Raw genomic sequence first — 25783 nt, 5'->3', positions numbered from 1 at the left:
TCAGAATACTGCGCTCACACAAAACAAACCTGTTTATTGTCATTATTTCCTTAGAACTACAAAATATTTCTATTTCAAAAAAATGTGTTTATACAATGATCAAACACAGATGCATATTGGACAATCAATGTATTTCAGTGTAGGAATAGCTACATCATTGGAAAAGGGTGTTTTTTTCATGGATTGCTAAGAGTTTCAAAATGACATCAGCAGAATATTAAAGCAAGGTAGAGCCCCTGTTGAGCACAAACCCAGTGCAAACCCTTATAAAGCCAATTCTAGTTCTAAGAAATGCTGTTGACTGAGTAGCCCAGATTTTCTACATAGCAAGAGGACCTTGGTGTGGAGGAAAGGGACACATCTGGATTTGAGTTCCACAGATATCTAGACCATAGCTAGGAAGTTTGTTTCTAGAAATTTACATGAACAATCCAAGGAAATTGGTTTAAAATAATGATGTATACAAGCATATCTAATATCCTTTTGAAATCTAAATTACAACATTTGGGAGAGAGTGGGTAGGAAAAGATAGGTACAATAGTACAAATGTGAGAGCAGTATCTCTTTTGCCATTCTAGCCTGGGATAAGGGGGAAATCGGGAATCCAGAGTTTGCCATTGACTGAACTAGCAGCAGCCGTATTTACTTAGGGCCCAGAACTGTATTGGACCCTTCAGCTACCGTGTCGGATTTTTGCACAATCATGTGAATAAACTAGGCTTAAGGGCTGAAGACAACTCTCTCAACTGGCCCACTTAAGAGTGGCTTTTCAGATGAGTCATCAACATTACAATCAAATCAGTGCAGTACTTGAGTATATTGTCTCAGATGAATAAGTTCTGGAGTGGGGTTCTAAAATGGATCTAGTTCAACAAACATAATGGAAATCTAGATCTTTTGATAAGGCATTGCCTGTGATTTCTTTGATTTTCTCACCCAAATCTAGTATATGGAAAAGCACATCAGTCATACACCCAGGCAGTAACTACAAGGAACTAAAAGGCAGGAATATGAACGGCAGGAGCCATAGGTATGCTTCCATCTCAGGCGTTCCCTCACAGGCACCATCGCAACAGCCACACAAATCTCTGTAGGTGTCAATGGTCTTCTTTTTTGAGTACTCCTCCCCAAATTGCCACTTAATCATGTGTCTAAACATTCCTTGAATATTGTCAACTCCTGCTGCTTACTGCTTCATTTGTTAAAAGAATAATGTTTTGATTCATTACAACCATTCCTGGAACAGATAGGGATGTTTGAGACATGGCCTTGTGCCTTTCTCCTACAAATCAAAGGCAGAAACCCACTATGAGAGGGAATAATTACCCTTATGGGTAGAGGAAGAACACAATTTAGAAGTGTATTTTTCAGAGTGATCTCAGCTTGCTGCTTTCTCTCTTTCCCTCTCCTTCTTTCTGCTCTTATCCCTGTCGATCTCTGACTATCTTTGTCTTTCTCATTCCCTGTCTCTGTCTCTCAATCTTTCTCAATCTCTCTTTCAATATATCTGTCTCTCCCTTTCCCTTCTCTCTATCCCCCCTCCCACACACACATGATGGCAGGAAGCTAAAATTAGCTTCTCAGTATTTAGATATCTTTTGTAGCTGGCTAGCTACACCACCCTTCCCCTGAAACCAGTGTAAATTCTACCATGAATGTCCTAGAAAGAGAAGAGACATGGACCCCAGACTGTAGCTGCTTGGACCTATATAACTGACTATGTAACCTGAAACTCTCCCTTTATGTGTTTTGTCATCTTTTAAATGGGGGTAATAATTAAGGTCATTTAGCATGTGGCAAACTACGTATTATTGCTGTTGTTAATCAGCAAATTTTGGGAGCACTTACTAAATGCTAGACAGTATTTTTCCAAGTTGAGGATTCAGACTCTGCTCTCATGGTCAAACGTTCCCTCTAGTGAGTTACACAAAAGAAAGCCAATGTGTAAGGAAATAAATGAATTATGTCCCATAAAGAAAATTCATTGGTAAAGTATATGAAAGTCACTGAACAAGTTCATGGCAAAACCAAGAAATAGGTTTATGATGTGCATATATGTCCATCTATGGTTATTCATGTGTACATAAATGTGTTTTCCTATTCACACATACTAGCACATGAACACAAACATACATTTGAGGCTGATAAGAATTGGGAGACATGAAGTGAGTCAGGAGTATGTACAATAAAAGGTGCATGCTCTCATTTTTAATATCATAGAGCTGGCCCTGTGTGTCAGACAGAAAGGAATTTATGCCAGGAAGAGTGTGAGAGAACATTTGGACAATGGGTCACATGCCTTCATGTCTGCTCCATGCTTTCCTTAAGGGCCACACCCCAGAAGGGTGTCACGGAGAACACAAGTGCCATCTATCAACCACAGCTAAGTCTTGGCCATATAGTTACAGAGACAGAAGTAAATCATTGCTTCATGAGCCACTCCTTCTACTCTGCTCCACAAACCTGGTTTCTTCTGCTTGTAAGGAGACAGACTGACAGAAAGTCCATGAATTGGGCCCAAGCAAAATGCCTGGCCCCATGTTCTGTTCCACTGGCAAACCACAGGATGTTGTTCTGAACCTAAGCATATAGCCCTTACTATCACACCACACCAGACAGAGCCATACTAAGGAGGAAAAAACATCCAATAGTTCTCATCTCTCATGAAAGAAAAAATACTAAAAATAAAAATCCACACCAGGAAAACTAGCAAATATAAAAAATGGCAGCTATGACATAGAAAATGACAATTTTAGAGCAATTATACAGGAAAGGCAGAGTGCCATTAAAGTTAAGGCAATGTTATTAAAAGATGTGTTAATTTCCAGTTAAATTTTCTATAAAAGACCAATTAGTTTAAAAGGCTTGACAGCATTAACTGTGAAACATAAGCTCCAGTAATTATCCTTAAAAAAAGAAGAAGAAGAAGAAGAAGTAGAAGAAGATGTTCAAGCTTGGTGGAGATGCATGGGATAGGATAATACGGGGCAGGCGTTGGGGGCCACTGGCAGCCAGATGGCCCAGGGCAGTGCAAAAATTTCCTGGAGGCAGTGCCTCACTCCTTCTGCAGGCATTTCCTGCAGTGGTTTCCTGTTTCCTTATGATAGCTAGAAATCCCTCAGTTTTCCAGGCCAAGGGTACATATCATTATGGAGCTCTTTGTGTTAGCCCTGAGAACATAAGTGCATAGAGAGAGAGGGCATTTCTAAATTATATGCATTGCTAAGGCATTTAAAAATAAATCTGGTTTGAACATAGGGTTTCTCACTCTCACTTAAATAAATGAGAAGCTTGGCTTACTTGCTTGTTTAATGTTGCACTGTTTGAGCCATGCCCCCAGCCTGGTTTTGGCTTTCTCTATTTTTTTTTCCTGCTCATTTTGGAGATAAAATGTCACAGACCTTTCGGCCCAAACTGGCTTTGAAATGCAATCCTCCAGGGTTCACACTTCTGAGTAGGTAGGATTACAGGCTTGAGCCATGGGCATTCAGCTACATTATCATTTTTTTTACCAGCAACCATTTATTAGTTGTATATGAGAAGTTACGCAAATGATTTAACACTCATCTATAAGCTATTTGTTTCTATTTCATCCAAGTCTGAGGTTTAGAAAAGTTACGTAACTTTCTCATTGCTCCTCCCTCCTCCTTCCCCTCTTTCCTCCCTCTCTTCCTTCCCTCCTTCCTTCCTTCCTTCCTTCCTTCGTCAGTTAGTCAGTCATAAGGCTTGAACTTAAGGCCTGGGCAACTATCCCTGAGCTCTTTTTGCTCAAGGCTAACACTCTAACACTTTGAGCCACAGAGCCACTTCCAGTTTTCTGGTGGTTAATTAGAGATAAGAGTCTCAAGGTCTTTCTGTCCCAGACTGGCTTCCAATCATGATCCTCAGATCTCAGCTGCCTGGGTGTCTAGAATTAAGGATTCTCAACACCTGACTTCTATTTTCTTTATTTTCCTCAACTTCTTTCTCATTTTTCCTCATTCCCTCCCCCCTTCCCCCTCCCTTCCTTCCTTCCTTCCTTCCTTCCTTCCTTCCTTCCTTCCTTCCTTCCTCTGCTCTTCCTTTTGATTTTTGTGATACTAGGGTTTAAACCTAGGCTTCATGATTGCTAGGCAGGAGCTCTAGAACGTGAATAATATTTTCAACCCTTATTTGTTCTCTCTGTCTCTGTCTTTCTCTCTGTCTCTCTGTATCTCTGTCTCTCTGTCTCTGTCTTTGTCTCTGTCTCTCTCTCTTGATCTCGCTTTCTGTTCAGGGACAGCCTGAACTATATTCTTACATTCTCATGATAGCTAGGAAGACAAGCATGCTTAAGATAGAACCATGCTGAGTTATTTGTTGAGACTGGACTTACTGTTCCCAAAACAACCATCCTTCCTATCACTGTCTCCTGAGTAGCTATTTTAGGCCTTTATTAAATATTGTATATTATAGATAATTTTACTTCTTTGTGTCTTATATGGTTGCCTTTTATTCTGTGAGCCTTAGCTAGAAACTCTAGCAAATTGTTGAGGAGACATTATGAGAGTTGGCTTCTTGTCTTCCTCCTGGTCCTTAAAGGGATACAGCAGGTTTTTTTTTTTTTTTTTTTTGCCAGTAATGGGGCTTGGATTCTGGGCCTGGGTGTTGTCCCTGAACCCTTCAGCTCAAGGCTACCTCCCTACCCCAGCTCCATTTCTGGTTTTTCTAGTGGTTTATTGGAGATAAGAGTCTCAAGGTCTTTTGTGCGTGGACTGGCTTTGAATCCCGATCCTCAGATCTGAGCCTCCTAAGTAGCTAGGATTACAGGTTCGAGCAACCGCACCTGACATCAATTCTTTTGCCATTAAGTTTGCCATGTTAATAGTGGGGCTTTTCTTCCCTGCTCTGTATGAGGGTGAAGAAGTTGTCTTCTGTCCCAATAGGTTGAGAGTTTATTATGAAAAGGGACTGGATTCTGTTACTTGCTTCTTTGGTCCACTGGAGTTCCTGCCTCTTACTCCAAAACAAAAGAACTGATTTCATGTGTAAAGTCAGCTTTCTTGTAATTTAATCTTTTATTTTTTCTGATACATAGTCTAAATCTTTTGCAATTTTATTTTGATGTTTATGTAAGTGTGTTCTTTGATTTCTTCTCAGATTCAACCAGTCTAAAGTACACATTTTCTTTCTATTGTGAACACTGTGTTTCTCTCTCTAAAACAACAACAACAATAACAACAACAGAATAGTAGTTTTGACAGGTATCTTTCTCAGTGCTTCAAGCAGGTTGAGTCATCCAGTCTCCCTATTATTTCAGATGTTGACCCTGAGACATGAAAGTGTGAGATCACTTTCCAAGGCCACACAGCTTCCGAGAGGAGGAGGCAGCCCAACTCCACAACCCCTTGGGTAGACACATCTCCTCTTCTGGGGGGCATCCTTGTTCCTTTTGTCTCCCACATATCCCAGCTCTAATCTGGACATCGCTTCTCCTTAAGGCCTGGCAAACTGTCAATAGCTTTGCAGTGGGCGTTTTGCAAGTGTTTTCCTGAGGAACATGAAATCCATACTCACAGGGAACACTGCTTTCTCACGAGTCCTCATGGGACTCTTTGTGTGATAACCTTGACATCAATGACCATGTTGATTTTATGACTGAGAAAAAATGAAGCCAGGAGGCTTAGGCATGGCTTTCATGCCTCCACATCATCTTTTGTCTTGACAAAGGATGGCAAAGAAGGATGAAGGCCAGCCTTACCAGATTTCTTCAGCCTAAGGGACACTGAGATGCAGTGCATATTTCTGTCCTGCTTTCCTCCCAGAGGCAAACAGTTATCAAATGTCAGGGCCAAGACTTAGTTTCATTTTACTTATTAACCTACTTGATTTCTTCTTACACAGGAAAATGGAATGCAACACCTTTAATGGAGATTTCCTTCAAATTAGGCTGGGTGACAAATGTCTTTTTAAGCTCTTTCATTTGACGTCCTATTAATTTTTTAAAGTTTTCATTGTTTTCTTCCCCACAGACCTGTTAGGTTTCAGATGTGAGACAAATGTACACTTAGAGGGAAAGTTCTTTAATAAGCTCTATTTTCCTCAGACGACTGAGGTTAGTTTAACAAACACAAGACAAACTTCACACAGTGGGATACTTAAGTCTTCGTAAATTTATCTGGCTTATTTATTGATGGAGACTTCTTGCTTAGACTGTAAACAAAACCTATGATGAATTGTTGAATATGTAGCATTAATGATTCTCTTGGTATCTCATTCCTGCACAGAAAGATGTGGTACCATCTTTTGGGGGGTATACGCAGCTTCCTACCCCATAGGTGACAGGTTCTCAAGGGTAGCCTTGCCTGAAGTACTAGCTGAGGCTGTCACAAGTCCTAGAATTGGCAAGGAGACTTGCAAAGAGACAAGGCAGGGTTTCCATCTCTACCAACACTAGTGATGGTAAACACCACTTATTATCAGACTTCAGCCCTTTAAATAAAAATCTTTTGAGTTTTTTTTTAAGTCAAGCTCTTGTGGTAGAGTCAAGCAAGAGAGAAAAGAATGGAATAATTGGAGGCTGCTGTCTTTTCACTTCCCACATAAAATTATTTGAAGAGACAGGCCAGAACTTTCCATGGGAGATACTAAGAAAACTTGTAATTTGGATGTCGACTGTCATGACTTTACGATGCGTTGCTGAAGGGTGTCTTCCCCATCTTTCCACAGACATACTTCAATGACAATATTCTCACCCTGATACGGACCCTGGTGACCGGAGGAGCTACCCCAGAGCTCGAGGCTCTCATTGCTGAAGAGAATGCACTTCGAGGGGGCTACAGCACCCCTCAGACGCTGGCCAATAGGGACCGCTGCCGAGTGGCCCAGTTAGCACTGCTGGACGGGCCCTTTGCAGACTTGGGGGTGAGTGAGTTCACTGTCTAGAGGCTGCCTGACCCCCTCGATCCAAAAGAAGTGGATGTCTTGTGGTAACCAGCTAGATACTCTGCCTTTCTCCCTGTGGACACGAACAAGTAAAGAAATGAGAGCTATGAGGTGCTGGGCTGGGCTGTGCGCAGGGCACTGCTTTGTGCTTGGTGTCTCTTTTGAATTTTTCAGGTAACTCCTTGATGTAAGTTCTAGGCCTCATGTTTGAAGGCAACTCAGGAGCACAGAGAGAGGGGGAGAGAAAGAGGCATTTCCTGGGGTTTGCAGGGAGGTTGCCCCTGTCTTGGAGCTGTGAACCTGCTGTTCTCCTCAGCCATCAGGGATGCATGGCGAGCGAAGTCTGGGAAACCTTTCACAGGGTCCTGGCATAGCCCAGGCCACTCAGTTCTGAATCTACATTTGTAATACTTAGGGATGCTCGGCCCCAGACTCTAGGATTCTTAGTATCTGTATCTTTACAGCCCAAACACAGATTGCTTTCAAAGCACTTATAAGGCCAATGTGAGCACCCAGCCCTCTGGCAACATAGACAGGGTCTTTGTTGGATCTCGGGTACTTCTCATTCCAAACCTAGGTCTTATGATTTCTGAAGCGACACTCAGTTGCTGTCTCCTCTTGCCCTTCCTGCGACAGACCTGGCCCAGACCTTACTTCTGTTACTGTGCACAGCCACATATAAAAATCCCATAGCCTGCAAGGTGTGTCCAGTGGATGGAGCCATGAGACTCAGCAACTTAGAAAAACACGTTACACAGTATTGTGCACAAAGTTCAAGAGTAGAAAGGATTTTTCTCCATGTGCCAAGACACACTGATGCCTCCTTGCAACATATTTCAGATTAATTGTGTGCGGGGATGTGCGTTAGACAAAGCTTCCCTCTCCCTGCCCCCTACCCACCCTCAGTTGAAGGATTTGAACTCAAGACTTTATACTTTCTGGGCAGGCATTCGGTTGCTTAAGTCATGACTCTAGCCTCTTTGTGGTCTAGTTATTTATTCTGCCAATCCTAGGGCTTGAACTCAGGTCCTGGATGCTGTCCTTGAGCTTTATCTTTTGTCAAGTCTAGTACTCAACCACTTGAACCACACTTCCATTTCCTGCTTTGTGGTGGTTGATTGGAAATAAGAATGTCACAGACTTTTCTGTCCTGGTTGTGTTTGAACAGTGATCTTCAGATCTCAGCCTCCTGAGTACCTAGGATTACAGGTATGAGCCACTGGCCTCCAGCTTGCTGTGGTTATTTTTGAATAAAGAACTTGCTTTTCACAAAGGCCAGCCTGGAATGTGATTCTCCTATTTATATTTCCCACCATAGGTGGGACAACAAGCATACCCCATGACGTTTGACTTTCTCTGGTGAGATAAGAGAACCTCACAAAAATTTTGCCTAGGCTGGCTTAGATCCTCTGTCCTCCCCATCTTTGCCTTCTATGTAATTGGGATAACAAATGCATACCACTATGCCCAGCTCATAATTGAGATGAATTTTTTGACCAAAGGTGACAGTGAACTCTGTCTTAGTCTCCTAAGTAGCTAGAATGATAGACATGCACCACTGCTCCTGGTTTAGATTGAGCTTTTTTAGAAAGACAGTTTTCATAATTGGTGACTTATTCTCTTTAGTTGTACAAAGGAGTTGCCATGTAGCAAAGTGGTTTATGAATGCACTGTATCTTGCTCAGTGTCTTCTTACCCATCCCTCCCTTAATTTGGTGGCTCTTTATAACCATTGTTTATTTACTTATATAAAGGAATGGGGAAAATACTTTAAATCATGGCAATATAAGGCCCCATTCATATTTTGTAATATGACACTCTTATGAAAATCTCACTGGTGGGAAGGAAGCATATAGTCCTTAAATACCCAGAAAAGTTATTTGGCAAGACCCATCCTATGATATGGCATCCACCTGGAGCCCTTGGCCGGGCCAAGCTAAATGATATTGCATCTGTGAGTGGCTGTGTTTTTGCTTTCACCTTCTGAGTCAGGTCTCAGACTCTGGGGAGGTGGTTGTGAACTGATCAGAACTGTGAATTCCAGTTTTTCTATCTGCAGACCCTAAGCCCCTGAGGAAATACATGCTCTTTCCCTTTGCCATCTCTGAGGTTTGCAAATTGTGCTTTTCACACAGCCCTTCCCTGAAAGAGTGTGCCACTCCAGAAACTGGCAGGGTCTTCTCTCCTTGCATGATTTTCATTATCACTTGGGCGGTTTTGACAACATGATCATCCATAGTGGCCTTAGCTGAGCTGGGGCAAACACAGAATCACTGTGATACAGAGCTTGTTTCTTCTCCTGACATACATTTGAGACTTCTAGGTGTGACACCCTCACTTCAAATAAGAGAACAGCAGTTAGAGCTCTCATTGCCGTAGGTGGAAAGCTGGAGGGACCCTAGAGGAAGCCTCTCATTGTCAGATCCCTCAAGTCAGCTCCACTGGACATAGGCTGTTAACCATGCAGACTTCTTCAGCCACAACCCAAGGCACAGACCCTCCAATTCACAAGACAACAAAACAAGCTTTTATGAAAAGCCTTACTTCCCCCTGGACCTAGATCTACAGGCAAATAAAAATGATGTCTCTCTGTTCTTTTGTTATCTCCAGGATGGTGGTTGTTATGGTGATCTGTTCTGCAAAGCTCTGAAAACATATAACATGCTTTGTTTTGGAATTTACCGGCTGAGAGATGCCCACCTCAGCACACCCAGCCAGTGTACGAAGAGGTGAGAGTCTTGGCACCCTCCACTGGGTGCCACCCAGACACAGAGACCCACCCTTTCTTCTGTCCCCTATGAGTGAGGGGCCGGTGTGCAGGCATGTGTGTTCACAACATTCAAATCGCTCCGCTCACATTAAACTCAACACTGATCTTGGAATCTAACAAACAGAGGGTGTACAGATGCTGTGGGAAGAATTCAAGTTTTGTAAAATAGTTTCATCACCCAATTACAACTTCAATGATCGGGAGCTACTTTCACTGGTACATAGTGCCAAAGATATTGAGCACTGGTTGTATTTAATATGGACAGAAATGTATCTTAAACCTATGGATTTAAGATAAGTGTGTTCTATCTTGGACTTGTGTATTTCACTTCATATATGTTTTCGCTCACTCTTTTGCTTTTATGTGCATGTGCTTAGGAAATTTGTGTGTATAAACAGCTTAAGTTGTAAACTGACAGCTTAGGCATGCTAGTTATATTTGGCTAGTATGTGTGAAGACAAATTTATAGCAGGCAGAAATTAAGAGTTCATCCCAGAATTACCTAAAGCAATGAATTTGTATAACATACCCCAAGAAGCAATGATACACAGGTGAGTTGTTCTCAGCTCTGGAGACTTCAGAATCATCCTGGGAACTTAAAAAAATACTCACTATTTGGAACTAGGCCCTGGTGGTTCACACCTGTAATCCTAGCTGCTCAGGAGACTGAGATCTGAGGACTGCAGTTTGAAGCCAGGAGGAGGAGGTAGAAAGTTTCCTACCTGGGAAACCTAGTCTGGGAAAGAAACCCCAACTGCAAAACCCTAAAACAGAAGGACTCAGGGAGAAGGCTGTGACTTAAGTGGTAAAAGGCTTGCTTAGAAAGTGGAAGGCCCTGAGGTCAATCCATAGTAGAAGGTGCATTTTCCTGAGCCTCTCCGGTGCTTATCTGTCTGGCCTTCCACGCACATGGAGATGTGCTGTTATCAAGTAAACATGGTGACTGTAGCTTTTGCCTGGTATTAACCAGCACCTCTGCCTGGCCCCATGGAAAAGATACGTAGGAGAACATTTCATTGATCTTGAAAGAGAATTTGAGAGTGTTGGACCAGCTCATCTTCCAAATCCCCTATTCCACTTAAGCAACCCTGTTCCTTTTTTGGCTTCCAGGAGAGCTGATTTCTTACCTTATCACCCCAGACTGTGACATCTCTGCTTTCCCTGCCTAGGTATGTCATCACCAACCCCCCCTATGAGTTTGAGCTCGTGCCGACGGATCTGATCTTCTGCCTGATGCAGTTCGACCACAATGCTGGCCAGTCCAGGGCTAGCCTGTCCCATTCCTCTCAGTCTTCACAGTCCTCCAGCAAGAAGAGTTCCTCTGTCCATTCAATCCCGTCCACAGCAAACCGGCAGAACCGGCCCAAGTCCAGAGAATCGCGGGACAAACAGAAGTACGTGCAGGAAGAGCGGCTTTGATTTGTGCATCCACGGCCACCGTGTGTGAAACTGTATCCGCCTCTCATTTTTCCAGTTGGTGTTCCCAACAAAGTAACTTTCCCTGTTTTCCCTGTAGTCCTCCCTTCTTTTATTTTTTTACACATATTTGCATATGTATGATAGTGTGCATGTGGTTGTCATTTTTATTTCACCGCCATAAAACCCTTGAGCACAACAACAAATAAGCAGACGGACCAAAAAGTTATTTATGATTCTAGGAGAAATATAACCCAAACGCATGCTCCAGACATAAATAGCTCGCTTCAAGAATGAGTTCACAGATTAGAAAAGAACACTCACGATCTATGTTAAGTAAAGCCAGGTATATTTAACGTGCAAGAAAAGTAGATTCTGATTTATCAGGATTATTGGGATGCTTTGTGTTTTGATTTTGTTTGTTTTCCTTTCTCTCTCTCTCTTTCTTTCTTTACCTGTCTCTTAATACATGCACCATAAATTAACACACATTTATTTGAAAGAAGTCACTAAAAAGCAATGAAATTATATTGATCATTTCCACTCTCTGGGCTGAAATATCAGAAAACATTTGAAAAGCTTTCACACTTTGTAAGATGATTATTAAATACCTGCTTGTTGCAAGACAGCATCAAGTATTTTTTTTTCAGTTACTCAGTAAGGCGTTTTGTTCCAGAGCTAGCTTCTTTTGGGAGTTTATATGAACATTTCTTACCTTAATACAGAGGAGGAAAAAGTATTCCTCCATTCATGGATCTATCCAATCCTAGTCATTTAAGGGAGAAGCGGTTTGATTGCATATTCAATTGTTTCCTGTCTCCTTAGGCTGCCATATGAATAGCTATTTTTTTCTTTACTTTTGACATTTGGGATGAAAAGCCATATGTATCATAAATATCAGACGTAAACCATTAAAAACTGCCTTCCTGGGACTTTTACATCTTTTAAAAGGTGAATTACTTACCTTATGTACAGAATAAATAATGCTCAGGAAAGAGCAAGTATTTTTCCATGAGTTCTCAGGGGACCTTTTTACACCCCTTTGTTTGATTAGCAAGGGCCCCAGTGCCAGGTAGAAGCTGAGGCTAGGGTGATAGTGAAATGAGAGGAAGATAAACCCAGAAGTAGAAATGTTTCTGCAGGAGAAACATGCTAAGTTAGCTCGGATATTGGAAGAGGAAGCCACATTTGATTAAGAAAAGCTGATGACCACCATGAAACTTTGTCCTAAAGCAGAAAACTGGTGGGAAAGATTGTCCTCCCTCCCTTCCTTCCTTCCTTCCTTCCTTCCTTCCTTCCTTCCTTCCTTCCTTCCTTCCTTCCTTCCTTTCTCCCTCCCTCCCTCCCTCCCTGTCTCCCTCCCTCCCTCCCTCTCTCCCTCTCTCCCTCCATCCCTCCTTTCCCCCCTCTCCGTCTCTCTCTCCATCTCTTTCTTTTTTGGTGCAGGCACTAGGGTTTGAACTCAGGGTCTGGGCACTGACTTTCCTTTAGATTTTTGCTCAAGGCTGGCACTCTGCCATTTGAACTTCACTTCCACTTCTGGCTTTTTGATGGTTAAGTGGATATAAGAGTCTCATCAACTTTCCTTCCTGGGCTGGCAGATCTCAGCCCCCTGAGTAGCTAGGATTCACAGGTGTGAGCCACCAGTGCCCAGTTCATTTTCTATTGCTTGAGCATAGCCAATTCACTTAGGCAGGCAGGTGACAGTAATACAGAATTGCTCTTTGTCATTACAAGATGGAGGATAAGAAAGGTGCAACAGTGAGCCAAACACATTTTAATATATATTTCTCTTTTGTTTGCTTTCCTTTAATTTTTAACAGTATGCATGGGAGGAAAATTAGAAAAAGACACTATCTTTCAAAAGAGAATTGTCAGATATTGTGTACATGCAAAATCATGTTTTAAGCAATGCAACAGTTCTCAAAAATATTGGCCAATTACTACCATAACAAAATTCTTGTATGGATAGACTAGTCTTGTGCTAGTTTAAACCTAGTTGAGAGTTTTAATTTTCTTTTTTAATCCGTAGAATAGGGGTAGAAAGGAGGAAGGGAATGAAATTGCCACAGCTGAACCATCTCTAAAAAGGTGTTTTTATGGTGATTGTTTTGGGTTTAGATTTTGGGATTCCCTTGACCCCTCCAGCATGATAGTTTTGGAGATTTGCTTGCTGTGTGAATTGACAAGCACTTTTACTGACAAAAAAAAGGTGAAGCTGAATCAGAACCACCTTTACGCTACCCCCATACACCAAAGACAGAGACAACACACTTTTCAAACCAGTGGTGGGATGGGAACTATTGTATACATGTATATTTAAAAGCCCTATGAGTGGAAGACATTTTTTCCAAATTATTTTTGTTCCTATACATTTTGATTTATATATGATGTATAAGTATCTATCTTATATATATACCTATATATATATATATATAACTATATATACCCTAGTTTGGGATCATAGGAGCTCTTCATGCATTCTTTGCAAAGGAGGTTAAACAAATTAAGCCTTCTGAACATTTATAACGCTAAGAATCTGCCAGTTAAAGTGCTCAACAGGAAATATGACAGTTTCAAAGCATTGTAAAACTCACATAGCTTACTTCTCTCTCTAAAGTGCGACAAGGATGAATAGAATGGGCCAAGGTATGACAATTAATGGTTTTGCATGACCTAGCCACTGCCGGGGGTTTTCTTCTATAACGTTGTCCTTGTGAAAACTTTTGTGAAATTAAAAAAAAGGAGTTACCGATTTTATTCTGTTATTGGTTTATTTTTTTAATTTATCTTGTTCTGTTTGTGGTTTTATTTTGTTTTGCTTTTTCCTTGCCCCTCTTCCCATTTCCCTCTCTTTTTAACCCCTTCCTTCTTCTTTCTTCCTCCACTTTTTCAATTGCTCAGTGCCATGAGGCTGTGCTGCTGCTATGGCCTTAGAGTTTGTTTTGATGTTCTTGGGTTGGGGGTGTGGTTGGCTAATTTGGGGAGGGGGACAACTTTCTCTCCATCTGGCTTGCCTTCAAATCTGCACGTGGCCTCCCTGCCCACCTTGGTACCTTGCTCCAAGTCCAAAAGCATTTTCCCATTGAGAACCCCAGCTTCCGTCACTCCCCTCCCATTACCACCACCCTAACTCAGCCCCCATTGGTCTGTTCACATCTCTGTGTTTTATCTTGGCAAGACCAACCAAATCAACAATGATGCTAGTCAGTGCTAAACTTTTCAGGAAAAGTTTGGCGCCTATCCCAATTCTGCTTCTCTACAATTATTGTATCCTCCTGTTATTTAAAGCAGGTGGGCTATTGACAATGGCACAGCATTGAATCACCTTTTTGTTCAAACAGTATGATATAAAGTTAAGACTGTTCAGCTGCATGGATCAACTTGAGACCCATGTCCAGTTGTCAGGGAGCCAATGGCTCAGTTTTGAGATTACTCAAATGTCCCCTGCCACTTGTCTTTGGCTGTTGGTTAAATCCCCAGCAGACATCGGGCAGATAGAAATCAATCCAAAGTTCTCTGTACAATCTTGTTAGCAAATCTAATGAGATGATATTGCATTTGTAATGGGACTGGAATGGGAACAGACTATGACATGAGATGGAATTTGGGCATCTTCCCGGGATTTTGGGCATACAGTTCCCAGCTAGCAGATAACTGAGACTGGTTCGTAAGTGAGTATTGATGTGCTCCATGATGGAAAAGCTGTCATGATCACTTCTACTTTGCTAGTTGATATTTCTGCATTATATTTGCCTTAGTAGACTGAAGATTCTTCCCCATTGTTTTTGTTTGTTTGTTTTGATTCCAAGTTCCCTCTTTCTCCTTCAGGGGAACATCAGCTCATTTAGGAAGGAGGCATAACAAGCTTCTTATGTTATGCCTCTTCCCTACTCATTCTTCTTTGAAAACAGAAACAAAAAACAGGTCAAGGGAAAAGGTGAGAAAATTCTTTGAGAAGAAAATGCCTACCTGCAGGTAAACTAAAGTACAGATAGGAATCCACAAATCTGCATTGTAGAAAAGACACAGTTTGTAAGCCATTCAGTCCAGTTTGCTCTGGGTACTAAGCCTCAATCATCTGAGGATCATAGAAGAATCACTGTCCCTAGCAATTACTACTGGTGTCTTCCTCAAAGCCTGTCCAAACAGATCCTTATGCTTACCTAAATTCCTGCCAGTTAGGAGAGTTTTCTAGTTTCATAATGAATATTGAGTGTAATGACCCAGAACCTTAGAATAGGTGCTGTGTAAATATCTGAAAATCATTTCACGTTGAACATTTGTATCCCTTTAAATTTCAAAAAAATAATTATTTTTGTGCCCTTGGCTTATCTTGAAAAGATTTTTTTCAATGGATGCATGGAAGAGCCCCGCAAAACCACACTAATGATATATCAGATTCTGGAGCTAGGTGTGGCTTTTAACCTAGGGGATGGTTCTGTAAGCTCAGAGAATAGAGACACTGACTATGCCTGCTGGCAGCATTGTCAAGATGCAAGATGACTAGAAAAAAAAAAAAGCTTTTGACTGATTCTTCTTCAGCTTGGGAAAAGCCTAAAGGTGTCTATATCCCAATAGAGACAATTAAATCAACCTACCAGGTTCCTATGGCAACAGGCTCCCTACAGGAGAAACTTCAGGGGCTGGGGAAGTCAAGACAGGGTAAAAATCAATTTCTCCATCAGTTTCTTTCAGTCCACTCCTACTTTGTCCTAATATAATAAAGAAGTACTGCCATTAAATTAGTTGACTATGGAGCTGCATTTCCATTGCAACCATGGAGAGGAAAAGAGTGAAGAGTCTTTCCTTTGACTGGTCAGAGGACCACAGAAGAGGGTGGAGAGAGGCAGTGTTTTCAGAGAATTAGTCAAAAGAGATGTGGAGTCAGAGTAGTAAACTGCAGAGCAAATGAGGTTGACCAAAAACCCTTCTAGTTTGGGCATAAATAAGTTCCATCTTTATGGAATGGCTGTATTCTGCACAGGGAAAGGAGAGGAGGCAGTAGGTATGGGTAGATCTGAGAGTCACCACTGAAGTTTGACAAGCAGAAGAAGGGAGTCTTATTGTGTACCTGAGAAGTGCTCAGCATTGTCCTTGAAGGTTGGAGTTCCTCGTTAGCCTTTACTTGCTCACCTATCCTCTATCTAAACAGATCCTTTCCTTCCATGCCTTTGTTTTCGAATCCTTGGCTGTGGCTTGTGGAGAACAGGGCTAAAATTATTCTGAATATCTTTACTGTGTCATTGTCTCCCCTTTTCTGTAGTCTTCTCTGGGGAGTAGTTATGTGAAAGATGAATTCCCACAGAACCATCGAGAGCTGCCTGTCTTCCTCTGCCTGTCATCTGCCACATAGCTCAGCCCTTGGCACTTTCAGAGAACCCTGCTCACCTGGAGCCATGCTGCAGGAGTTGCTAACTCTGGCTCTAGGTCCTATGATCTCAGGAATGACACTAGTCATGAAAAGCATAGATGGGCCATGGTGAGAGGTAGAGAAGCACTCCAGAACAGCCACATTCCTGAACTCTCCAACATAACACCATCGCCCTCACCTTTTCCTTCACTTATCAAAATGAGGAAAACTACCCACCCTATTCTCCCATGTCATCTCTACAGCCACAGTTCCCATTTTTCAGGCCACCCTCAATGCCCCCACACACACACTTTACATGGTCCCATTGTCCAAGTCCTGTCTCCTCTGTTGAAGAGCTTCATTGGCAATCACATCCAGAGAGTACCACCCATCCTTATGGCATCATCCATCATCCATGAGTACCTTTAGTACTCAATTTGGTACTCAATTCAATTCTAATCTTACATTAAAAGTTAAGACCTTCCTTCCTGCAGAAGTCCAATCATTCTTCAATTCAATTCTGTGATCATCATATAGGACCTGACAGAATCTCCACTTGACAGGTGTGCAAACAGAGACACACTAATGTCTATTTAGTTAGCCATCATGGTATGATGCCCCTATTATTAATTATTAATAATATTAATCATCTTAGTGATTGAGTTACATTTGCTTGTCCTGTAGCTAAATCTCTAGTAAGTGCTTTGTGTGTACCAGTTCCTCCTCTAATTGAAACAACAATCCTAGAAAGGTTGTATCCTCAGTCCTAGGCTAAGAGAAATCATACTAAGATAAATAACTTGCTGTACCCATGCGTTTAGGCTGTGAGAGAGCTGGGCCTGTTTGACTTTATCCTACTTCCTGATACTGTTTCCCAAGTCACCTCTTTCATGTATGCTCAGTGGCTAGCATGCATTATAGCTGATCTGGAGAAGTGAGTTCTCCCTAAAACAATGCCCATTTCTTTTTCAACCATTGCTATTAGAAAAAAAGGTCTACTAGCTCATTTGCCACAGACATGCCGCTCTCTTCACACTCTACTATTTTGTGACTGAAACTCCTGGCAGACCCTACATTGAATCAAGAGTGATGATATGCATTGTATCTCCTAGAAGGTTAGGGAACAAACAGGGCTATTTTCCTCTGTCCAAGGGAAGGCCCTTCTCATTTTAGGACTGAAAATTAAAGTCTCAGAAATGGTTCTGTCTTGTAGAGTAAGGTAGAGAATAGAACTAAGTTCAGGGGCTTGGATTTCACCTTGGCTATGTCAACATTGATTCTAATTCCTGCTCAGAGTCTTCTTCCTCAGGGCCAATTGTGCAGCCAACAATGCACTCGGGTTCTTCTCTGGAAGACAAAAGTCAGCCAAATTGTCACTCACAACCTGGAAGTGGCTTGCATGGGAGCTAAGTGGATGGTGACCATTAAAATGTATGCTCCTCTGAAACTCTCGAGATGCTTCATAAAATACCTTGGCCACTGCTTTTTTCAGTAAAATGTTCAGGGCATGCACAGAGTTCCATTTCCTGGACATTTAGGAAATTCAGCATGTTGAAGGCTAAACAAGTCTCCACCAATTCCAGTTGTATCTTAGGTGCCTCCAGGATGAAATGGCTGTGCTCTCAGGCATGATGATAATCTCCCTTCTTCTCTGGGAATTGGTTTCCTAAAGTTCTGCTTTGTGCCAAAGCTGTATAGGTGAAACCCAAGGGCTGCTCTGCTTATATTAGACTTGATTGAGTTTCAGGCCAGAAATGGAAAAAGAGAGATCCATCAATAGGGGAATAACATTCTTTTTCATAAAAGTTGATATTCTCTGTGGGGAAAAAAAATCATTGAACCAATAGTAAAGACTGAATTCTGAAAAATTATTCTCTGAAACAATTGCAAAACAAACTTTTGTTTTTTTTAAAAAAATCAAATTACAGCTGTTAGAGCTTCTACCACCAAGACCTCTTCCTTTTTCGTCAGTAGAGTTACTCTTTTAAGCTGGCATATCCAACCTAGCTCTAAATCCCTTTGCAAATTCATTCTACAGAACAGAACAATCAAAGCTAAGGGCAACTCAGGCAAATAGAGCACAAACATCAGGCTTTGCTCTGAGCATCATCTTTACACATACACCGTTTGGAAGAGATCGTAGTTTGAAATTGTTTCAGAGGCCTGGCAATGCTTTTAAAACATGATAACCATCACACTTTACTCTTCTCGGAAAGGTTAGTTTAATCGTAGATCACAAAAAATTGGTTTCCACAAATGCATAATGGTTCATCTATGTCACACTTGAACTAAATGGTTTTTTAAATGGAGCTGAAATTATTTTGATGTGTACACAGACCCAGATTTCTATACAACCTTTTTTAACCAGCCCATCAGGAGTCTTGCCTCTAAAGCCTCATTAATAATTCAGATGTGCTGATGACTTTAAAAGATCTATGGAATTGAAGCTTAGGGGGGAAAAAAACCCTCTGCTTGACAAAAAGATAAATGAATGTAGAAAGAAGCTGTAGGAGTCTGGCAAGCTGTAGATCATCTCAGAACAGATTGTAACTTTATCATTCTGTCAGGGGGAATAATTTAAAGCACTTAATCAGTTAGCTTCACTGTGAGGATGTAGCATTATGAATTCCTATCGTCCAATCTGTTCAAATCAAAGTGAACTTAATTATAATAGGTGAGAGAGCTAGAGCAGGAGGGAGTGTGAGAGAGAACCAGGCGAGTGGGAGCAAGTATTCTGAGGGTTACACTGAGCTGTGGAACAAAAGGCGGTGAGGTTCTTTCCCACGAGCGTCCTCATCCCAGCAACCAACTGTCAACAGCAACATGGAGAGCACGGAAATGGTAATAGATGAACCCACAACAAACAAGCAGAATGGTCATGATCCCATCACAGATGTTTAGTTTATGTGCTATTAGACATACACACGCACGCACGCACGCACGCACGCACGCACGCACACACGCCAGGCGAGAGAGATTTCACTAACATGTCAATCTAGAACCATCAGTTGTGAATTCTTGGTAGGCAGAAAAGGAAACCGGAGTGATCATTTAACTCTCTAACTGATTGTGTTTAAAAGCTGTTCTCCTTTTCTCTTTTTTTCTGAGTCACTCAAAGATATGTTTCCCAAGCGAGGGGATCTGGTGTGCTCAGTCTCCCCTTTCTCTCTATGCACATGTCCAGTTTCCTGGGAAATTTCAATCCTAGGGAGAGACAGGGATTGAGGCCTAAAGAGCTCTTCATTGCTGAGTGGAGCTAGATCATTTCTAACTTCCTTACCTCCTAAGACTGCAACACCCTGCAGTTGTCCTGGGCCATTTCTTATATCTGGGGTGAAAATGAAATGATAAACCAGCATTGAGCTCCTTTATTAACAGCTTGGTTTATTATAGTACATTTGGATATTGCCACTTGAAACTCTTACCATAACTTTATACCAGCCTAGAGTTCTCTTTCTTGAAATAAAGATCATCTCCAAGCCCTCTTCTGAAACATTGCTTGCTATTCTGATTTTCACTCCCATTGGCCAGCAAAGTCTGTGAGTTTCCTTTAACTCCCTAAAGCTCACTGCACAAGAGTTGATCTATGCATTTAAATCTGCTGGCTATAAACAAAGCCAAGTCAGAGAAAAAGAGGTGATGCAGATGATTCTAGACTGCTTGATCTGAAGCAGGAATGATATCCATCCACTCCAACTGGTACATACTTAAATCTTTCCTCAGACCCGAGGTCTATCCCCAATATCTGTTACCTGGAGAGTCTCCTTGTCACTAAAACCACTAATATAACTCCAGAGAACATTGCCAGAGTTCATCTTCCAATCCTTCCCTATTATCTGAGGTTCACCTCTGGCCCTAGCGCCTCTAAGTCTCCATGGCACATTTTGTCCGTCCTTGCTACAGGAAACAAAGGTATGTTTCAGGTTCTGGGTCTTTTCTCCACTGCACTGTCTCTTAGCAATTACTCACTGTCAGCTTCTATTGATTACCTTTTTGCGTTTTTTTTTCAATGAACTTTCCAAAAGCTTTACCGTAGGACTAATTAAGCTTCTCATTTCTCCTTCTTGTTCTCTATCCATTTTGCCCTTTAGCAGAAAAGAAATGGTTTACAGATGAGCCGGATAATGCCTATCCCAGAAACATTCAAATCAAGCCCATCAGTACCCACATGGTTAACCAGATCAACCAATACAAATCCACAAGCAGCTTGATTCCTCCAATCAGAGAAGTTGAAGATGAATGTTGACTCCCAAGAGACCAGAACTATTTTTTTAAAGCCTGACAAACTTCACAAATGGTGATGTGACTTTTTTCTTCCTCTTACATGATGAATCACTGGTGGGAACCTTAGGATAAGCAAGAACTGCAAGAAAATAAAGTAGACAGGATTGCTCTCTTTGTCTGCCTTGAATATTGCTTCCATGTATTTTGGAAAAGAAAATGAATTCATTTATAAATGAACATACTAAAACAGTCATGTATAGCCTCTGTCATTTAAAATTATTTTTATTTATTAGAAAAAAATATATTTTTCTTTTCTTTTTCATTGTCAGATATCTTCCCTATATCTAAACAATGCAAAATCAACATGGAGATGTGGCCAGACTCCTTTGCGCATATTTCTCTTCCTTTTCTCTTTTCATTTTGAGGAGAATGATGGTCACCACCACAATTAATTGTACTTAAAGGGAAATGGATTATTAAAACAATTTAAAAATGGTTCACAATGTATCCATATATTTGGGAAAGTCCAGAACAGAAGATATAAAAGGGAGGCTTTGAATAGCTACTTCTGTTCTGGATGGGTGTGCATTTTGATCTGTGTTGACACCAGCTCTTAATAAGTCAAACGTATTTATTTTCAGTTTTGAAAAATCAGGTTTTTGTAGCTTTAGTTTTCATTTTGTATTCCTCATCACTTTGTTCCTATACTTAAGAGTAAGACCTTCCTGCTTCCTTTCCTACAGCTTCAGATCAGGTTTGCTCAGACATCTGTCAATGCTGGGAGGACTGTGGAATTTCCACCTGGGATGCTGAGGACCAGATTTTGCACCAGACATGGCTTGATTTCCTCTCATGGTGGGGACTCCTAATGCTGTTATGCTTCTCATTTCATAGTTCCAAACTACTCAAGCAACTGATTTCAATGTTAACAGGATTTGGTGAACTGTCCTTTTAATCCTTCCCTAAGTGTCAGAGCTCTGTAGCCTGAAAGTTTGGGAATACCAGTAAACAGTTTGACTTAAGAACAGGATCTGATTGCACTCATTCTTCTCACTGAGTTGTTGGAAAGCCAGAAAATGTCTATGATTATGGTGATGATTTTTGCCCAGATTTTAATTTGCTGGCTTGCCTTGATTTAATTGCTGGGACAACACACACACACACACACACACACACACACACACACACACACACTTGCTAAAAATGATTTTTAGAAAATAATAATAACCTAAAAAGGAAAGTAATGGATGTACTTAATACAGACTATTAGAAAAAAAGGCCTTTGAAACAAAATTACCAGCAATGAAACAAACTGTATCAGCCACTTCTAACTGTGGTCAACAGATTTTTTTTTCTAACCACCAGACACAATTGAGATGTCTTAGAAACTCTGCTGTTGCTTGCATGCTCAGTGTACAATTGCCCCAAACAACTGTTTTGTTCCAATGACTTAACAAGTCTTTCAACTTCAAAACTGTCAATCTTCAACACAATCACCAGGGTTTGTGGAGAAGCATGGATGTGATAGTGACTTTTTATGTTCTTAAAAATGTGAACTGTGGACAATTAACCAAACTAGTCAAAGTATTTCCCCAAGGTCTCATGGTATCAATTCCATTAACTCTTTAGGCCAGGACCCTGTGGTATCTAGTTATGATAGTGCAACCCAGATCAGAGCAGGACAATGAGAACACCATGAAAACACATGTCCACTAAGTACTCCGATTACCAATATAGGCCAAACGAGCTTCCACCTCTGTCTACTCCCTGCAGAGCCAATGTAGTCGTGCTTGCACCTCATAGGCATTGTCCTGCAGTGACTTGTCGGACTATGGTTACTCTGTTGTCACGTTTTGTAGAATTAGTTCTATCAAAGTATTGTGAAATATAATATATGTCCAATTGGATCGTTGAAAACAATACATATAATCAATCACTAGTCTACTCAGCTGATTGAATAATGTCAACAGTCTCTATTTAGGCTTATACACATTTCTTGGTTTCCAATAAAATAAAAAAATATTTGTGAGGGGAACCGCCTGCAAGGATAGCAGACAGCTTTTCTGAAAGCTAGGCCTTTGTTCACATAATGATTTTGCATCGGGGTCCCCAATCCATGCTCTTCTTTCCTTCATGAGCCATAGTTGGCTCTTCTTCATTCTCCTTCCTGATAATCACCTCTGAATTTGTTGTAGCACTTTGGTCTCCTATGGCAGGCAGTGGAAATCACCTCAAGAACCTTTCCTTAGAGGAATATAGGACACAGTGCTCAGTGTCATATCGAGGCAATGTGGATGCAGCACTGTAAACTGCAAACTCCACCCCCATTTCAAGTTTATTTACATCCTACAAAAAAGAAGATGGCAGAAATTTATTTTCTTACATGATAGAGCAATAGTTAACACTCATGAATTATTCTGGGCCAGAATATAAAATTGGGCATATTTTTAGAAGATGTCCATGATAAATGGATCCCTTGGTAAAAACTGGTGTCTGTTAAGTTGAAAAGGAATTGGAAACAGGAGCAACATTTCTAGACCAATGAAGAAATCCAGGAAATATCAGAGCTTCCTAATTTATTTCTATGTGTTGACTTCTGAGTCTTCACCCATCTCATTTGTGAAGGACTGTCTTCCTGTTCTCATCTACTTTAAACCAATGATTATCTTATTCAGCATACTACAGGATATAAGGTTATGAACTTCCATCCCAGTTTAGGATTCCAGAAAAGCCATTTCCCCATACTAGCGATGCTTTGGTGCTTTGGAACTCAGATTCACCAGTACGCTCTTTATAGAGCAGAAAGTCCTTACCATTAGTGAGTGAATTACCACTAGCACCACCTTTCCTGTTGAGAAAACTTTTACTTTTTAAGCAATTTTGTGTCACTCTAAACCAATATAAAGCATGTATATAAGATGCTTCATTCTTTAAAAAAATGATGTGAACAGGGCATGATGGGAAGCAGTAGGAAGCCCCTTCCTTCTAGAAATTATAGCATAGTATATTTTGTAAAATAAAGTCGAGGGAAGATTTTAAAATTCTTTAAAGAGAACTGTTCCGGTGAGGTATGAGGGGGAGCTAGAAAACACATGAAATTAAGGATATTTTCATATGAAAAGCAGAAAGTGCCCTACCCCCTGTTCTACCACGAAGGTTCAAAAGCAACATTTGAAAACAACTAGCTAAGAACTTTGAAAAGAAAATTGTTTTTAATATGCCAAGTCTCAATGGCTTATAAATGAGGTACATTAAGGAAATGGCTGTCAGGTCCCTTTCAGATTAGAGAGGGCATGATCTAAGCTAAATAAGGAGTGGTTTATAAGACAGAGTGGTTGCTTTTCCTTGTCAAGCCATTGGAGACAATGATGCCCAAAGCCATTCCAATAGTCCTTGTGGCTATGTTATCTAGACAGCATCCTGATCTTTACCTGTGTACATTCTCTGCTTTGGACATAGAGTAATTGGGTTCATTCCTGTTTTTGTCACTGGGAAGGTCGAGACTCAAAATGTAAATTTTTAAATAAAGAGACACTCAGGTCATAGAGATCTTTTTTTCCTGCCTGTTTCTAGGATTGTATTCTGTCTAGTTTGACACCCAGCTTTTGGTAATCCTGTTATCTCTAGCCCACACATCCAATGACTAATAGGTAAATTCGAATCTCGATACTCTTAAGTTCCAGGTATGTCCCCTTTTAAGACCTGGGCTTCTGGAAGTTGTCAGTCTAACTTCTCACTTCATTTTTTATTCATGTGACTTTTCCTCACACTGTCTCTCCGATACTAACACTCACAAACATCAGAAAGAACCTTGCAAGAATAAAGGAAAGAGGAAAAAACACAGAATGAAAGATATAACAACTCACCCCATATAGCTCCGACCTTCCTCACTGACTTTCCTACTGCCGGACTTGGGATGCCCCTACCCTACTTAATTTCTAGAATGTCAGCCACAGATCTGCTAAACAGATTAGAGGAAAAGAATGGATGCGTCTGACTTTTAAAGAACCTGCCAATTATGCCATTTGGGTGGAGAAGGCATTAATATAATAAGAACACCAGGTAAGTCATCAACAATTTGTAGAGTCTAATCAGTAGTCCAGAACTATCAAGTATGAATTATCACTATTAAGGCACCTTATCAGAAAATCAGGTAGACGGTACTTAGTGATGAGTTAGCCCTCAGTAAACACTTGTAAGTGGATTGCAATGGGACAAAGGAATGAGCACAATGTATATTTGCTGTTAATAATCTTAAAATACAACTATACACATACACATAGAGCCATAAAATAAGGATAGTAGGCCCTGATGGCAGGACTGCCCTTTGGTGTGTCTGAGTTTCAATAAGGGAGCAGTGCTCTGGTTTGAGATAGCTTAGTAGAACTGTCTTTCTAGAACACAGAGGTGTAAGGTTAGTGGAAGGACAGCATGCTAGGGGCCACAGCAGGGCTACTGGTGTGTGACAAGGCAAGTTATGCTCATCACTCTCAGCTAATGGATATTTATTGGTGCTCATCCCTGGGGAAGAATGTTTAGAGGAAAATGACCCACCTGCCTAACAAGGAACGCAACACACATATGCTAAAAAGAACATATTGCATAAAACAGGTGTTCAATAAATAACTTTTGAATGAACATGAACACTGCATAGCAAATAAGGAACAAAAATGGTAACAGCTGTAGTGGCTTGTTCAGCTTGGTAGAGATGGGTGTGGGTGCCATGGCTCTGGATTTGACAAGGTTCTTTGAGAAGGAAATGCACATTCCAGACCTCAAGGAACAAACCATGTAGAGGAATAGGAAAGAAGAAAAGAAGACAGGAAGGGAAGGTAGCAGTGAGACTTCCAGTGAGGTTAGGAAAAAGGCCGCATTCATCCTAGGTGGCAGATGCAGAGGGGGACCTAGACAGGGAAGGGAAGGTGAAGCCAGGAAAAGATACTGAAGGTCCTAAGCTGTGGGAGCCAGTGGCATTGAGAACGTGGGTGAATTTGCCAAAGGAAAATGTCTAGGATTTAAAGACCAGCCATTCAACCATTGGTGACTCCAGCCATATTCTTAGGAGCTAAATGAAGTTAGCAAAAGAGATACTTTTGAGATAGGAGGCCTGGTATACT

The 25783-nt window shown here is 41.1% G+C and overlaps 1 protein-coding gene across 33 annotated transcripts in view; it reads left to right on the top strand.

Annotated features, from left to right (window-relative positions):
* Kcnma1 (potassium calcium-activated channel subfamily M alpha 1) overlaps positions 1-25171 on the top strand; it is a 675048-nt gene extending 649877 nt beyond the window's left edge. For 8 of the 33 annotated variants that reach the window (XM_090346662.1, XM_090346652.1, XM_090346645.1 and 5 more), the window contains 3 exons: positions 6688-6882; positions 9514-9632; positions 10843-13849. In XM_090346662.1, the coding sequence (XP_090202788.1) occupies positions 6688-6882; positions 9514-9632; positions 10843-11092 (564 nt within the window). In that variant the 3' untranslated portion in view covers positions 11093-13849. Of the gene's footprint in view, positions 1-6687; positions 6883-9513; positions 9633-10842; positions 13850-20533 lie in introns of those variants that run through there. The other 25 variants (XM_090346656.1, XM_090346653.1, XM_090346646.1 and 22 more) reach the window with 4 other exon arrangements.
* Positions 25172-25783: the final 612 nt, after the last annotated feature.

The sequence above is a fragment of the Megascapheus bottae genome, chromosome 15 (assembly GCF_031878675.1).
Source record: "Megascapheus bottae isolate mThoBot1 chromosome 15, mThoBot2.hap1, whole genome shotgun sequence".
Classification (NCBI taxonomy): Eukaryota; Metazoa; Chordata; class Mammalia; order Rodentia; family Geomyidae; genus Megascapheus; species Megascapheus bottae.
The sequence above is the reverse complement of the archived record's forward strand: the minus strand, read 5'-3'. Positions and strand labels throughout refer to the sequence as shown.